General features: G+C 35.6%; 1 protein-coding gene across 1 annotated transcript in view; it reads right to left on the bottom strand.

The window, feature by feature from the left end:
• Window positions 1–18876, bottom strand: part of nrxn2a (neurexin 2a) — a 614491-nt gene that overhangs the window by 522785 nt on the left and 72830 nt on the right. Inside the window, exon 3 of the mRNA XM_073823970.1 lies at window positions 15091–15111. Within this exon, the coding sequence (XP_073680071.1) occupies window positions 15091–15111 (21 nt within the window). The remainder of the gene's footprint in view (window positions 1–15090; window positions 15112–18876) is intronic.

The following is an 18876-nucleotide window of genomic DNA, read 5'->3' as shown; positions in this document are numbered from 1 at the left end:
CTAACAGTTCTGTACATGGACATGACATACTGTGAGTCTCCATTGTTTCCTCCTCCTTATATAAATCTGGTGTTTGCAAAAGACCACTGAAAAATAGGCTAATCTTAACATAACAGGGACTATTACGTAAGAGTCATGATCATTAACCCTCTGGGGTCTGAGGGTGTTTTGGGGCCCTGAAGAAGTTTTGACATGCCCTGACATTTGTGCTTTTTTCAGTATCTTAAAACATTTTATTGGTTAAAGTCAGATTACATTGTAATCAGCACATATTGGGCTACAATAATATGCAAGCGACATTAATGTGCATGTTTGTGTTTTTGAGAAAACTACGTTTATGCGTGGTTATTGAAAATCTAAAGTTTTGAAGTCACTGAAATAAGGCCATGAAGCACATACAGAACATTTGTCATCAGGACTGTTGAGAATTGGATGTGTTAGGCTAGTGTTAGTTATGCCCCCGACATTTGCATTGCCGAATCATCAGAAGTTCTGCAGCTAGGCTATTGTGAAAAAACAAAGCTAGGACAATAGCGAAAATGGCAGATCATGGAAATAAATGTTATGTTCCAGGTTGTGCAGGAGATGTTAAGTGCAGGGATGGTTGGTGTATGTAACTTACTCAGAAAGGCAAGGAAAACAAATAAGGCGTTCTAATAGAATAAGGCAAGCCATTGAAGGGACACGGTTAGCTTAATGCTAGCGGTAGCCTGTTACATTGCAGTGCATAAGATTTCACTTACCACATAAACAGAGAGATGATGATGGCGAATGATTTACAGATCCTGAGCATCACTAACAAGCATCTAAACTTGTGGTAAGTACTGCCGCTGTAGTATAACGTTACACAGAGCACATTCGATCACAAAAGTGAAAGTAAAATGATTACGCATTCAACATGACAGTTTCAATGAACCGCATATTAATAGCGGCTCAAGCTTCGTGATTAAATATATATTTTCCTCCATGTGCAAGCTTCTGAAATAAGTCGCTCTGTGAAACAGCCAATTAGAGCAGAGCTCTCATTATTATTCATGAACCTTCCAAATAAGGCAATAACAGACCTTTTCATTCTAGGGACAAATCCTAGGGTTGTAAATGGACCTGTAAAACCGTTTCTGGAGAATTTTTGCCCTTTCCTATGTCATATACCTTTTAGGTAGATATCAGAGAACAATTTAAAATATTATATCAATGCATTCTATGGCACCTTTAAGATAATATGATTTTTTCAAGAAACCCCTAATCCAGGGGTGGGGAACCTTGATCCTCAAGGGCCGGTGTCCCTGCAGACTTTAACTCCAACCCTAATCAAACACACCTGAACAAGGTCTTCAGGATACAGGTTGTGTTTTTTTCAGGGTTGGAGCTAAAATCTGCAGGGACATCGGCTCTCCACTATCAAGGTTCCCCACCCCTGCCCTAATTGAAGTAAAGTAAAAAAAAAAAAAAAAAAAAAAACATTTTTCGAGTTAGTATCTAGGTTTAGTACATCTTAAAGAGGTCCTATTATGCTCTTTTACAAAGTCTTTAATTAGTTTTGGGGGTGCACTACAACATACTCTCATGTTTGGTGGTTCAAAAAATACATTATTTCTCACATAATTTACATTATTACAATAGCTTTCTTCCCAGTCTGGCACAAATGGCTTGATTAGTTCCGGGTTTGATGAAGGTCCGCCTTCCGAAAAACGAAATGTCTTGTGATTGGTTAGCAGTCCCACTGCGTTGCGATTGGCGAACAACGTAGGCAGCGTTTTAGTACTGCCACACCTCTTCCCAAAGCAGCAAGTTCCGTGTACAACTGCACAAGCTAGTTTAAAGTGATTCTTACATTTTAAATATGGACATTTTTCTTACAAAAATTGCATCAGATCACTAAAGGAGGCTTTTTCTGACTTCCCGGTGCCATGTGAGGCACTTTTTATTATGGATCAACTTGTTTTAGACTGATGGAGAGAAACACTTGTCTATGCCGTTCTAAAGCTTAGCAGTGCCAGGATCATTTTTAATATAACTCTGATTGCATTTGTCTGAAAGAAGGCAATCATATACACCTAGGATGCATGGAGGGTGAGTAAATCATACGCTATAGTAATGTGATTAAAAAAAGTGAAAAAGCATAATAAGACCCCTTAAAAGTTCACCCAAAAATAAAAATTCTGTCATTAATTACTTACCCTCATGTCGTTCCAAACTTGTAAGACCTTTGTTCGTCTTCAGAACACAAATTAAGATATTTTTTGATTAAACCCATTAACTTTCTGCATAGACAGGGTCAAATAGCTCTCGGATTTCATCAAAAATGTCTTAATTTGTGTTGAACGAAAATGAATAAAGGTCTTATGAGTTTGGAACATCATGAGGTTGAGTAATTAATGACAGAATTTTCATTTTTGGGTGAACTATCCATTTAAACAAATATAATATCTCCTAAAGCCGGGGTCGTCAACTGGCGGACCGCGGTCCGGATCCGGACCGCAAGACGCGTCCATGCCAAGTGTGCCGTACAAGTCCTGAAAAGTGAAGCCAAAACATTTCGATCGCCCCCCGGTGGCTGGCTGCAGTATAGGTCATAAACCCCGCCCTCTCCATGTAATCTAATGGGACGTGAGCCAAACTAAATTATCGAATTACACTTTAAATCATTTTTTTCCAAAGATGGTTTCCATCATGTGAGGTAGTTTTTATAATACTGATTCATGTTCAGGTGTTCGTTTTTCTAATAAGTTTGTTTTTACGTAGTTATTTAATGCTATAATAACAGGGTGTGGTGTCATGATTGTGAGCGTGTGATTGGGTCTGCGGGAGTTTGGGCGCGATTTTGATACCGCGGCTCCGCCTAACGACACTACTGCGCAGACTCTGGCTCCAAACGAACCTCTACTGCGCATGCTCTGGCTCCAAATGACGTAATTTCCACCAAGATGGCAGCGGCCATATTGAGATGTATTGGCTTCACTTTTCTATATGGAATGAAGCGGAGAGGCGTCGTCCATCTTTTTTTACAGTCTATGGTCCATGCGGACCGTGAAAGCTTTTGACATAATTAAATAAAAAAATGGCAAACGCTATTTGAAAAACGTGAGTGAGTGAAAAACGTTGATGGAAAACGCATTATGTTGGGGTTACGTCGCAAAACATTGTAAATATATATTTTTATACTGTATTTTTATACATATTTATGTTTTAAACCATGAAGGTGAGCCAAAGGATATCACTCAAGCAAAGTGAAAACTGCGCAATATGTTAAAGTGAAACAGCGCTTCCAGCATCTGACGTGCACATTCTCTAAGACACAATGATAGACGAATATACTTCATATGCTGATATTAATTTACTTCCCTAATATTTCTCTTGTGCACCGAACACAGTGGGGAAAAAATAAAAAGAAACGTTTTTTGTGTATGCTAAGGGTTGTTTTTGAAAGTCGGTTCTTGAAATAAAGCTCTTAATTTTCATTGATGACTGTAGTGTTATTAGGGGTTAAGAAAGTCTTAATTATGATTTCAGGTTGTCTTAAATGTGGGGACTGAAAGGCAAGACTTGCGATGAAACTTTATAAGGCTATCTATTGAATAAATATGAGCGCTGCACGTTTCAAAGTCAGCTGTGGCGCTGTTTTGTGTACCATTCTAATAGCGCCTCCTGCTGGAAGAGAATGATCTGACATTTTTAAATCAGTCTGCTGTTGTCAAAAAGACCAATGTAAAAAAATCAGTCCATGGTTTTAAGCACCAAACACGTAGAGTTGTAAATGTTAACTGATGGATCGACAAGATCATGTGTTATACAAATTTAAACAATTAAGGCAATAAAATATATGTTAATTAATATAATACTTGATTGACAATAATTGTTTAAATTAATATAAGAATTGATACTTTTGACTCTTGAAGGCTGGAATGTGAATTTTATAATTTAAGAAATCTTTTTTGCTTTGTGAAACCAGCATCTCAATTGTAAATCATGCTTTTTACAGTCATTTTAATAATTTATTTATTTATTAATTTATTTTTTGTTCAGGTCTTTAAAAATGTATTTAAATGTCTAGAATTTAAGATAAAATATGCTGCAGATACCCTGGTCTTGCAAAAAAAAACAGTTTTTTATATATAATTGTCCGGACCTCGGCTGGTGAGCAGGGTTCATTACCGGACCTCGAGCCGTTTTAGTTGAAGACCCCTGTCCTAAAGGATCTCAAAATAATGAAATATTGCGTTTAAGTAATTTAAATGAAGATTAAGCTCTCATTTCAAGATACTATTTTAAAACCTTTTGTAATTAAATAATAATATAGAGTACAACGGAGCTAAAGGCCCACCTTATAAAAAAAGTGACATGTACTGTGCCTAAAATGTATAATTGCAGAAAAAAATATGTACGATGTACTGAACATTAATGGAGAATGTTGTTAAATCATTCAAGTTGTTTATTTTGTTTAAAAATCTTATAAATGTATGCGGTGGCAAGGGGGACCTTTTACCCCACACACGTGAGTAAAAGGCTCACCAGCATAGGGTATTGTTTCAAATACTTTAGCTAAAATATTTTTTTAATAATGTCTAAGTTAATACTTGTTCAAAACAATCACTTTTTTTGCTTATTTTGAAAAACAAAATGAGTAATTTTTGTTCAATAAATATACTGTCATTAAAATATGTTAATATAAAAAATACATTACAGAAACAAAATCATTTTAATAAGTAAAGATTCTGAAAGTATTGAAGGAGATCCAATAATAATTGAATGTATATTTACAGTAGTAACAACAAATTACATTTTATTATATATGATTAATATCATGTTTTTAAATATTATGGTTTCATTCTAAACATGGTGATTATCTCTAATATGGACACCCAACATAATATGAGTTTTACCATCTGAATCTAACCATGTCAAGTCAACAAATGTAAACATCAGCCATCTATTAATTATCATGTTAATTACTGTGCATCATTACTTTCAGATATCATTATTTTAAGATACTTCAAGACAATGGTTCTCAATTCCACTCCTTGTGCCCCATTTCCCCACCCTGCACATTTTGTTTGTACAATGCCTTGAAGAAATGTATTAATACCCCTTCATTTTTTTCACGTTCCATTGTTGCTGATTATGTTAAACTGCTTTTAATTCCTTTTTTTCCACATCAATGTACACTCCATACACCATAATGGCAAAGCAAAAACAGAATTGTCAATTTCGTGAATATATTAAAAAGAAAAAACTGAAATAAGTACATTGCATAAGTATTCATACCCTTAACTCAGTACTTAGCTGAAGCACCTCTACAGCCTCAAGTCTTTTTGATATGATGCAACAAGCTTGGTTGCCGTGATTTTGCCAAGTAAGACATGTTCAACATTATTGTCCAAAAATACAGACCCAGTCCCTACCATTAATTTATTTCTTAAAATCAGAGGGAAATGATTGCTGATTAACGAGGGTGTAGAAGCACCTAACCCTGATCGTAAGCCTAAAATGTTTTAAATGGTTGATAGGAATGTTGTTCCAGGATCAACAAGGATGTTGATGCAGAACCGTGTTGACACACATTTTCAGGTTTCTCCAGAAATGTTTGATTGAGTTCAAGACCAGGCTCTGGCTGGGCCACTCAAAAACATTCACAGAGTTGTTTATAAGCCACTCTTGCTGTGTGCTTCGGTTTATTGTCCTGTTGGATCTCAATATTTTGGTGAATTGATTTTTTCTTTAAAAGTCCCTCAGTCCTTGCCGCTGAAAAAAAGCCCCACAGCACTTTACTTTTGGGATGGTACCGGTGAAGAGCAGTGCTTGGTTTCCTTCAAACATGATGCTTGGTTCATCAGACCAGAGAATCTTGTTTCTCACAGTCTGAGGGTCCTTCAGGTGCTTTTTTTTTTTTTTTTACAGATTTCAAGTGTGTTTTCATGTGTCTTCACTGAAGAGAGGATCAAGGCTTGCCACAATGCCATAAATCCCAGATCGGTGGAGTGTTGCAGTGATGTTTGTCCTTCTGTAGGTTTCTCCCATCTGCATTTATGATCATAGAGCTCAACTAGAGTGACCATCAGGTTCATGGTCACCACTCTAACCAAAGCCCTTCTTCAGTTCGGCCAGAAGGCCAGCTCTAGGAAGGGTCCGGGTTGTTTCAGACTTCTTCCATTAAGGGTAACAGAGACATTTTTTTTTTCCGAACTCTTCCCCAGATGTGTGGCTTGATGTAGTCCTGTTTCTGAGCTCTATAGGCAGTTACTTATTTTTATTCTTTTACCTCAGGGCTTGGTTTTTGCTCTGATATACATTTTCAGCTGTTAGACCTTTTAAGACATGTATGCCTTTCCCAATCATATTCATTCAATTGAATTTGCCACAGGTTAACTCTAGGAATTTGCCTCTAGGAAATCTACAAGCAATATGAATGCTCCTTAGCTAACATTCGACTGTCCCTGATAAGGGTATGAATACTTATGCAATGGAATCGTCTGTTTTTTGCTTTGTTATTATGGTGTATGGAGTGTAGATTGATGTGGGGAAAAGTAATTTAAAGCAGTTTAACAAAAAGCAACAACATACCAAAATCTGGAAAAAATAAAGGTGTATGAATACTTTCGCAAGGCACTGTATCTCTTATCACTTCAGACGCTTGTTTTACATTGTTTCGACCGCAAGAGCCCTGCGAAGTGGACATCACAAGATATTCCGACATGATTCCAGTTGGAAGCAAGCGTATATGTTCCATTTAAAGCATGGAGGGCCTACAGTATGTCCTGCAGAGTTTAGCTCCAACTTGCCTCAACACACCTGCGTGGAAGATTCTAGTATGCCTAGTAAGAGCTTGATTAGCTGGTTCAGGTGTGTCTAACTGGGGTTGGGGCTAAACTCCGCAGGACACCCACCTTCCATAACCGAGTTTGGGCACCCCTGATTTAAAGGGCATTAAAGTGTGTGAAACGTGAATTTAAATTGTATTTATTTACACTTTATTTACACTTAATTTTGAGTTATTTACACTTCACACTTCTTTAGCGGGGTAACACAAATCCATAAATGAAAGTTGAGAGTAAAGTAAACCTAAACAGATTTCCTGTGCTCAGGGAGTAGGGAGCAATGAACACTGTGTATTTCATATTTCATAAGTATTTCATATTAATTTATATAACAATTAGCCTATGATAAAAGACTAATTAGACTACTAAGACTAAATTTAAAGGAGTAGTTCACTTCCAGAATAAAAATTTACATATAATATCCTCACCCCCTTGTCATCCAAGATGTTCATGTCTTTATTTCTTCAGTTGTAAAAAAAGTATGTTTTTTAAGGAAAACATTTCAGGATTTCTCTCCATATTATGGACTTCTATGGTGCCCCTGAGTTTGAACTTCCAAAATGCACTTTAAATGCAGCTTCAAAGGGCTCTAAATGATCCCAGCCAAGGAAGAAGGGCCTTATCATCTTGCCTAGCTCGGTGTTAACTGTGTTTTCAGGTTCATGACAGATAGGGTATGTCAAAAAACTCCCATCTCATTTTCTCCTCCAGCACTTCAAAATCATCCTACATCACTGCAGAAGTACCAACCCAGTGTTTACAAAGTGAACATGCAAAGAAGTTTAAACATCCTTTACAAAAAAAAAGGTAAAACAGTGATGTAGGACAATGATTTTGAAGTTGGAGGAGAAAATAAGATGGGAGTTTTTCGACATACCCTAACTGCTATGAACCGGAATACACAACGTTCACGCAGAGCTAGACAAGATGCGCATTTGAGGTTAAAAAGTATATAAATTGTAATTTTTAGAAAATAACCAATCATTTCGCTAGATAAGACCCATCTTCCTCGGCTGGGTTAGTTTAGAGCCTTTTGAAGCTGCATTTAAACTGCATTTTGGAAGTTCAAACTCAGGGGCACCATAGAAATCCACTATATGGAGGGAAATCCTGAAATGTTTTCCTCAAAAAACACAATTTCTTTATGACTGAAGAAAGACAGACATGAACATCTCGGATGACAAGGGGGTGAGTACATTATCTGTAAATTTTTGTTCTGGAAGTGAACTACTCCTTTAAAAAAAAATGTCTGACAAAATTAACACTAGTTACAAACGCAGTAATTTGACATTTTAAAATAATGTCATCTTAAAATATCGAATTACTATGTTATGTTTTCTGAAGCAACTCAAAACAATGAGATATTATCTTTAAAAAAAAATGTAAATCTGGAGACCATGTCATTTTCATTTTATCTTGATTTTTCAAAATAATCAGATGCAGCACAAACTCAAAATAACTAGATAGTATATCAAATAACACCATGCAAAATAATGACCTGTGTGCTGGATTTTTTTTATTTGATGTGGCGGAAACACAAATGCCATGCAGTAGAGCAGAGCATTATTGCCACGCAAGATCACAAACATTAGAAAAAGAGAAAAATCACATTCTGCCTCCATCTGTGAACGCTAAGAATTCTCAGGAAGCAAGCGACTGTCAGAGTCTCATAAGCTACTGGTGACAAGATGCTTTGCAAATGCTCAGTATATAAAACTCCGAGCCATAACGGATTCTCTATCTACTGCATATCAAAAACCTGATCTCTGATTAGCTCCTGCACGACAGTGAATGAGAAACTTCTGAATATGCGGAGAGGGGATTAGTCTGAAACTCCTGGAGGCTTTCCTTCAGATGGAGGATTATACCAAGGTCACTGAGGTACTGGGAGGATTGGGCATGACAGTGCCAGCTGTACCCGCTCTGCTGATGTCCTCGCATGCCTCCGCTCTCACGGGCAGCTGACGGTCATGGTCACTGCGGTCAAGCCTGCTCTGCATTACCTAACTGGAGCACAAGTTGGATGCAGAAGAGCTGAGCTGTGGATTACGCTCCGGCACTCGAGACTGGCACCGATGCCTAAGTGAGCAGCAGTGACATAAGAGACTTTCCCCTCTAAGGATGGAAGCAGAGGTATGATAAGGCTGTAAACATCCTCAAGCTGACGGTATGCATGAGAGCACAGACGGCTAACGGAGGCATCTCAACATCCCAAAACATGCTCACCGTCAAGTCGTATGACCTCGACACCAAGTAACAAGTGTAAATGTGAGTAAAGCACGGTGTACTGCAGGGATGTAGAGATTTGTTCCAAACATAATCCAGGGTTATCTATCTACTTCTCACTGCTCTTCCTCTACCCTGGGCTAGTAATTAATCCTGGGTAGACATGTTTCAAAATTTCACGCTGTACATTGTAAACACTGTTTTTTGTATATTAACAGTCTTATTTGCATATCCGATGCATATTTATGAGGTCAACAACATCGAATGGACGAAAAAAAATAGCTTATGCCACTGTAAAAATGTTGCGATCCGGTTTGGCTGTTTTAAGCCTCTTGAAATGTATCAAAGCAGATGCTGAAAATTAAAGAGCAAAAAAAACAGATGCTGAAATTAAAGTGCTGTACAAAGTGCATTAATACTTAATGAGATGTTTGTTTAGTTGGTAATGCTTCACAAGAAGGTTCAATTCATTTGGTATCATGAACTAAAGGTAGTTTTTCACAGCATTTATTAATCTGGGTTAATTTTATTTATAAATATAAGTGGCATTTTTCAGTGTTTATTTATGTTTAGTCGCAATACAATAACAAATTTTATTTTATTTGAATTCTATTTCATTTTTCAAAGAAAGTTTCTATTCTATTCTATTCTATTCAAAAGAAAAAAAGAGCCTCTAATTCTAGCATTTTCTATTTGTTTTTCTATTCTACTTGGTTTTTTTTTATTATAAAAATGACCCTCTAACACTAGCATTTTCTATTCCGTTTCTATTCTTTTGACTTGTTTTATTTTTATTTAAGAAAAAAGACTCTCTAACACTAGCGTTCCCTATTGTTTTTACATTCTACTTGTTTTTTGTTTGTTTTTTTTATAAAAAATGACCCTCTAACTCTGGCATTTTCTATTCTTTTGACTTGTTTTATTTATTAATTTTTAAGAAAGAGCAATTACCGTCTAACACTACCATTCTCTATTTGTTTTTCTATTCTTTCTACTTATTTATTATAAATATGACCCTCTAACACTAGCATTTTCTATTCTTTTGACTAGTTTTATTTTTATTTAAGAAAAGACCCTCTAACACTAGCATTCTCTATTCTTTTTCTATTTTTTGACTTGTTTTATTTTTATTTAGGAAAAAGGACCCTCTAACACTAGCATTCTCTATTCTTTTTCTATTTTTTTTTTACTTGTTTTATTTTTATTTAAGAAAAAAGACACTAACACTAGCATTCTCTTTTTTATATATATAATTTTTTGACTCGTTTTATTTTTATTTAAGAAAAAAGAACTAGTGTTCGCTATTGTTTTTCTATTCTATCCACTTGTTTTAGTTTTATTTAAGAAAAAGAACCTCTAACACTAGCATTCCCTATTGTTTTTTCTATTCTATCCACTTGCTTTCTTTTTATTCATTATAAAAAATGACCCTCTAACACTAGCATTCTCTATTCTTTTGACTTTATTTTTATTTAAGAAAAAAGACCCTCTAACACTAGCATTCCCTATTGTTTTTCTAGTCTTTTGAATTGTTTTATTTTTATTTAAGAAAAAGACCCTCGAACTCTAGCATTCCCTATTGTTTTTCTATTCTATCTACTTGTTTTTTTATTTATTATAAAAAATGACCATCTAACACTAGCATTCTCTTTTCATTTTGACTTGTTTTATTTTTATTTAAATAAAAAACTTCTAACACTAGCGTTCTCTGTTCTTTTTCTATTCGTCTGACTTATTTTTATTTAAGAAAAAGACCCTCAAACACTAGCATTTCCTATTGTTTTTCTATTCTATCCACTTTTCTTTTTATTTATTAAAAAAAATGACCCTCTAACACTAGCATTCTCTATTGTTTTTCTATTCCATCTACTCGTTTTCTTTTTATTTATAATAATAATAATAATAATAATAATAATAATAATAATGATGATGATGATAAAAAAATTATTAGGCTAATAAGAGTCTTGTCATAACACGTACATATTATTGCTCTTTTGTTGGTTTTGATTGCTTTGGATAAAAGCGTCTGCTAAATGACTAAAAGTAAATGATCATTTAGAAAATAAATGCTAAATATTAATATGTAAAAATGATAAATTAACAAACATTACCATTAAAAAGTTTAGAGACTTAGATTTGTGATTTTTAAAGAAGTCTTTTCATTTGATCAAAAAAACAGTAAAACAGTTAAAACAATAAAACTGAAATATTACAGTTTAAAATTTCACTACAATTAAAATTTTCTATTTTAACGTATCTTAATATAATTTATCATTACTCCAGTGTCACATGATCCTTTAGAAATAATTCTAATATGCTAATTTAGTGCTTTATTATTTTTATTATTATTCAGGATTCTTTCAGGTCATCGGATGCAAAACTAACTTTTACATTTTTTTGAACATTAATGTGTGTTGGCAGTTTGTGTACACAACCACCCTACAATGATAAAAATCTACCCAGTGCCGCTTAAGAGGCAGAGGACAATGTTACCTTTGTTTTTAAAAGGAAAGCGCTGATCCCGATCTACATATGCGTCTATGTTCGTGTGAATCATCACCCACAGCAGAATTGAGAATAAGGGTTTTTAATGCATCTTTGCAAATGGCCTGTCTTAATAATGTGCTTGTTGGCAAGTTTCGCAGATAAACACGACTAAATGCAGCTAAATGTGGCTAATGTAAACATTACAGCTCCTAATCCCTCAGCAGAGAGGGGCGGGGCGAGCAGAGCTTATTTGCATTTAAAGGGTCCATGCAATAAAAGGAGCTGATATTTTGCAGAGCTGATTTTGACAAGGTAAAAGGGTGTTTTTTTACACTACTATTGAGAATTTTTAACTAAAGTATATTAGAGACTTTTCATTAAGACCCTAAAGAATCATATGAACTTGTGGAAAATGGGCATCCGATGACCCCTTTAATGAATAAATAGTTCAAACGAACATTTTATTTTGTTTTCATACATTATAAATGTCTTTGCTGTCAACTTGAAGAAATAGTTTACCCAAAAACACCAATTTTGTCTTTAAATACTCCCCCTCATGTCGTTCCAAACCATACGATCTTTGTTTATCTTCTGAACACAGATCAATATATTTTTGATGAAATCCGAGAGGTTTCTGACCCTGCATAGACAGAAACGCAACGGACACGTTCAAGAAAACAAAAATAGCAACTTTATTCAACAATTTCTTAATTGCTTTAAACATGGTAGTTGCGTTGCTGTCTATGGAAGCTCTCAGATTTCATCAAAAATATAATTTGTGTTCAAGATGAACAAAGGTCTTATGGGTTTAAAACAACACGAGAGTGAGTGAGTAATGATAGATAGATTTTTATTTTTTTTTTGGGTGAACTATCCATTTAAATCAATTTAATGTAACCTTTAAAAAATATATAACTAAATAAAGCAGCAAAAATATGGTCTGTTTTATTCCATGTTAGCTATTGTTTTGAGCTATTGTAAAAAATATTGTGATGATTTGAACAGAAACAGAGTTCTAAATATATTAACTAGTTTTATTTTCAGGCTTTGCTATAATTTCTAGTCTCTAACTAGACAAGCCAAAAAATTACAAGAACAATCTCGGAAATCTGTGCAGATGGTATTTTCAGCCGTGCCACGGCGGAGGCATCTGACCTAACACAAAAACACATTTTCTCATATCTGCTTTCTGTCGCAACACCTCCATCTCCCTGTGACCAACCAAACATGAACAGGCCCATCCGCAAAACACTCACTGGATCTCCATGTGATAGAATTTTAATGTCGTACACACACACAATCTGATGGGACACCTAAATCGAGCTCTTCAGATGTCACACTGCATTCCAAAGTAGGTGACGGGGGAAAAAAAGCAGAGCGGTTGCGAGTTTGCTTGAATGAGTGTCATCTTTGTTTTCATGCGTTCTGCACTGGAAACAAAGTGCTGACACTGTGTGAAAGCTTTAATCCAATAAAGACACAAGCATTTGCTTTATATGGCACATCCCTGTCCAATTCTTGCCATTTGATGTCTGCGTAGTCCTAGCACTTGAGCTCTTCACAAGGGAAACCGAGGATGATTAAAAGTCTACGCTAAAAGCATGTTGTAAAAGAAGGCCTCTGTCATCCACTAGTGTCACTGTGGCCTTTAAGATAACCTTCCTCTGTTGAGAACGAACACAATACAGACGCTGCCAATGATCACAGGCCTTCAATAATATCATTGAGTGTACTTTTTAAACAGAGCAGACCTTTTCACAATAGACTGCTCATTTTTCAAGCCCTCAGACTTGCGCTGCTATGTAAGCATTTTCAACAATTTGAATTCAAAACCTGACTTTCTTCAGTGTACAGTGCCTTGCAAAAGTATTCATACACCATTTTTTTTCACATTTTGTTTTGTTATGTTTTTCCCCACATGAGTTTACACGCCATACACCATAATAATGACAAAGCAAAAACCAGATTTGCTAATTTTACAAATTTATTAAAAATAAAACACTGAAATAAGTACATTGCATACGTATTCATACCCTTAACTCAGTACATAGTTAAAGCACCTTTACAGCCTCAAGTGTTTTTGGGTATGATGTGACAAGCTTTGCACAATCTGCATTTGGCAATTATCTGCCATTCTTTGCCTAACCTTTTCACCTCTCAAGCTCTGTCAGCTTGGATGGGGGCTGGCAGACATTTTCTAGAGTCTTAGTTGTTCCAATCGCCTTCCATTATGGATAATGGAGGCTACATGCTTCTGTGAACCTTCGATGCAGCAGATTTTTTTTCTGAACTCTTCCCTAGATCATTGCCTTAACGCAAGTCTGTCACTGAGCTCTACAGGCAGTTATCTTGACCTCAGGACTTGGTTTTTGCTCTGATATGCATTTTCAGCTGTTAGACCTTTTCTGAGAGGTGTTTGCCTTTCTAAAATGAATTTGCCACAGTTTAACTCCACTCGAAGTGTAGTAACATCTAGAAGCAATATGAATGCTCCTGAGCTAAATTTCGAGTGTCCCAGAAAAGGGTATGAATACTTATGCAACGGGATCTTTTCAGTTTTTTATTTTTAATAAATTTGCACAAATGTTAAAAACCTATTTTTTTGCTTTGCCATTATGGAGTACTAGGGAGTGTAGATTGATGTGGGAAAAAAGTAATTTAAAGTAGTTTAACATAAGGCAGCAACATAACAAAATGTGAAAAAAATGAACGGGTATGAATACTTTTGCAAGGCACTGTATCTGTTAACAGTGTTTTAACATCTACTGAATAATGCACTACATCATCATTTTCAAGCCCAGACATCACCACAGCTCCGAGGCACAATATAATACATTTTAAATAACCAGGCATCATGGATCTCCTCGATCAGACAGAGATTTTTCACAGCTAGCTTTCGAAGATCAAGTATGAGTTGATGAATTTTCCACAGGCCTCAGACTCAACCTATCCATCCACATAAAATATTAAGCTCCTCGGAGCTAAAAACAAAAGGACGGACATCACAAACCGTGACGTTTAAGTTTTATCATTCACAAGGAAGGTGTTGGCAAAAAATAATAATATATACTCTGGATCTTCTCCAGCATTCAAACTTGTGACTTGTGAAGTGTCAAGCCTTGCAGGATTCATCTCCTACGCCGCAAACTGCGAGGTTCAATTTATCTTCCCCATGAGCTGTATATGCCAGAGCAGTTTTGCATGACCACTGCCAGCTGCCTTAATCCTAGCCTGGGTTGCACTTACGCGCTCTAATTCAGCAGATCTAATTCAGAGATCATTTAAAAGCTGCAGGACTGGAGCCCCGAGCCTCCGGCCCTGCAAACTGCATTATAAAATCCTCCACAACATAAATGCTCCACTCGCGCACAGCCGGTGTGGAGCGTGCAACGGCAAACGTCGGTCAATCTGACGCTGAATCTGGTTATTGTCTCATGCAGGTGAGTGATTTGAGTCCACTCGAGTCAGTCAGCAGAACTGCAGTACAAACTGACAATGCAAGGAAGGATGACACCAGCATCACTATCAGCTCAGATCTGAAAAGACAAAACATTGGTCTTACCTCCTAAAACTTGCTGGAGAGCTGCAGCAGGAATGATGGGAGAGAAAAGAGAGAATGATAAATCAACAACACAGAATCCAGCATTTGTCATTCAGGCTGTTGAAACTATAATGAGAAGAATAAATGCCATTGCTGAAGATACGTGTGATTGCTAAGTGAGACTATCAAAATATCAAGGATATGGTTCATATTTAAGTAAATACTGTGTGTCTTGTTTGAATGTCAAATCCTGCTATTATGAATCAGTTAAAGTACTATAAATATGTGTTTAATAACAGTACGTAGGCCTACTTGTAATCCTACACTTTATAAAATATTCAGGTGTGGGAGCAAAACATCATGTGGATCCAAGAAAAATCATATGCATCAGTACGATAAGCGTTCAGGAAAAGTGAATTAAGGAACTCGGAGGGTGAAAGTCATTTTTAAGTGGTTAAAGAGCATTACTCATGATATCTTCGAGGACATGGGAACTTAAATACCAGCACTTGAGTATACAGTACTTATGAATGTTGTTGGTAGAAACTTTAGAAAGCTCATAATTGCATCCTTGGGAGTCTACTGTAGATTTCAGTTTGACTAGAACATGATAAAAATGCACGCACCACTTGTTTGAGTCATAAATCAAGTCATACTCTCAAATGTTATTGTCATTACTGCAGATGACTGTTTATAGTAGATGTCTAGATGATTAGACTCATGGGAGCTGGGATGCATGTTGCTTGTGTTGTTTTCTGAGTAACAATGATTAAATCTAGAAATGGGAGTTTCTTCGAGTTGGGGAACTTTTATTTCCCAGGGGTTGATTTTTATTAAAACTAACAGATTGCAACTTTTTTTTTCTATTTGCTATATGAAGGTCATATTAAAGCCGTCTTGAAACCTTTAACCAACTCTGTTTCCCGATATGCCTACTTCTCTACTGAATAAGTGAAAAATAAAATGTGCGGTATTTATAAAACAGGGAAAAAGTAAGATTTTTACCCTTTTCCTTAGAAGTGCTAAAATATTCCATTGAAATTAACTGATATAAGAATTTATCTTAAAACATGAAAACTCATTATTTTTTAAAAAAAAAAGTGATTTCTCAAGTACACCAAATATAAAAATAGTGTCAGATCTTGTTATGAAATTAGACTAGTCTAGTTTAATTGCGATGTGTGAGAAAAAGCTTAAAAAAAAAAGAAAAAAAAAAAGAAAAATCACCATATTGAAACTGACTGGTTGTAGGTCTCATTGTTCTGAGCTTATGCACTTCAGTTTTTGAGTGAGAAAAATTGTGGATAATTCTGGCAGTGCTCACTCAAAACCTGAAGTAACAAGTTCAACAAGGTGGGGTGGGAAAAACACTTTTTTGTTGCATTGTTACACCCTGTGTGAGCTAAAAGTAAGCTTTAGTCTAACATGCATTAACATTAAATAGAATTTTCTCTTTCTGGTCAAAATGACTGGAACACAAGATAAAGGTTTTTAATCAAGAAAAAAAATCCAAATGTCATTTACATTATTTTACACTATGTACAGTAAATATACAGTACATAATCTGAGATGTGGTGCAAATGACACTGAAGCATTATGATTTTAAAAGAAAATTCTCCTTTGCATGCAAATCTACTTTTGGACAATTTAGTAGACACATTTAGCAGACAAATTAAAATAGAAATTATGGTATCAAATATTGCAGTATTTATGAAACCATTATCATACCATCAAGTTAAATGACTTCTACTTGTACAGCACTTCTTACAATATACAACCCTCTATGCATACCTTGGCTAGTAAATTTACCAGACTGATATACTAATTTTTAAATACAGTGGTATGCGAAACTTTGGGAACCCCTTGCAGAATCTGTAAAAATGTGAATAATTTTACCAAGAGATTATACAAAATGCATGTTTTTTTTTTTTTTTTTGTTTTTAGTACTGTCCTGAGTAAGACATTTTACATGAAAGATGTTTACATATAGTCCACATGACAAAAAAAAAGCTGAAATTATTAAAAGTAACCCCCTTTAAAAGTTTGGTACTTTTGTGTGGTTACCCGAATGATCTACTAACATATTGTTTTATATGTTGTGATGGTTGTTCATGAGTCCCTTGTTTGTTCTGAACAGTTAAACCGAGCACTGTTCTTCAGAAAAATCCTCCAGGTCCTGCAGATTCTTCAGGTTTCCAGCATCTTTTGCAATGCATTAAGAGCCAGGGTATGAAAACTTTTGAAAAGGATGTAGATGTCCAATTTGTTCTTATTTTGTTGAAATATCTTTTTTTTTTTTTTTTTCATGTAGTACTGCCACAAAGTTCAATTTATCTTGACCTTAAAATTCCCCCCCTAGCTCTTAATGCATCGTATTTCCTTCTGGAGCATCAGTGAATGTTCAAACCTTTTTTAATAGTTGTGTTTGAGTCCCTCAATTGTCCTCAGTGTGAAAAGATGGATCTCAAAATCATACAGTCACTGCTGTAAAGGGTTCAAATATGCAAAAGATGCTGGAAAACTGAAGACTCAAACTTTTGCATGCCACTGTACATACAGTACACACACACACACACACACACACACACACACACACACACACACACACATTAATATATTACTTAGTTTAAATGTTGGTAAAATAGCACAGCTTTAAAATGTTTGAAAGTACACTCTTTATATCAGCCAGTCAAGCATTATAATATGATATTACGAAACTCAAGCATTATTTAATGATAGAACTTAGAATGAATGAATTAATGAATAGAATGATAGACTTAGTATTAAAACTTAGGGTGCATTCAGACCCATTCACATCAACTCTGGTGCGATTGCTCTGTTCAAATCCAAATTACACCCTGCAGCTTGTGACGATACATTGATGTCCTAAGATAGCGGCTATTAAAAATGTTCAAACCGATTTAAAGCTAAAAGATTTTTTTTTCTTGTGTGAACTCATCCAGGACTGTTGACTGTTCACTGATTTCCCCTTCCAGTGTTTGAGTATACTACGCCAGAGTGCGTACACGTGTAACGAGCTGGATGCTGAGCTCGCGCTCAAGACAGATGGACATTGCTGTGTATCAAAGGTAAAAAATAATATAAATACAGTTTAGTTTTTCTTAGGACATCAATGTATCGTCACAAGCTGCAGGGTGTAATTTGGATTTGTCTGTGCTTTTTTTTTTTTTTTTTTTTTTTTACTTTCAAAGGTTTGGTGCCCATCCACTGCCATTACATGTCTAACAGACAGCAATGGTTTGAGTTAAAAATCTTTGTTTGTGTTCTACTGAAGAAACAAAGTCACCTATATCTTGAATGCGCTGGGGGTAAGCAGATAAACATCAAATTTTCATTTTTGGGTGAACTATCCCTTTAAAGCTTTTAAGTCGAACGCACCTTTTCCTTCTGTTGGGAGTGTTTGATGATTTCCGTCACAAAATATAGGCTAACGTCATTCAACCCAATCAGGTTGTGAACGAATCACTGCCTTTAGGTTCGGTATCTTTAGGTTCGCTGTTACAAATGCCAGTGTGAATGCTAAGCGGACCAGGACCAAATGAACCAAACAAACGCAACTACAACTGTGAACACACCCTTAGTTAACTGAACTTAGAACTGGTGGTGGTGCTCAAGATATTGTTGGTCATTCAGTATTCTGATAAGACAATAATACTACAAGATCTACTACGAATAACAATATAAAATGCACTTAGGATTAATGATCTGCTGGGTTCATGAATGTTAATCATGTCTACATTAGCTCTAACTGATTTGTAGGTCTGTTCAATTCTGAAATTTTTGGAA

Source organism: Garra rufa, chromosome 19 (genome assembly GCF_049309525.1).
Source record: "Garra rufa chromosome 19, GarRuf1.0, whole genome shotgun sequence".
Lineage (NCBI taxonomy): Eukaryota > Metazoa > Chordata > Actinopteri > Cypriniformes > Cyprinidae > Garra > Garra rufa.
Note: the sequence above shows the minus strand (reverse complement) of the source record. Positions and strands in the feature narration are given on the sequence as shown.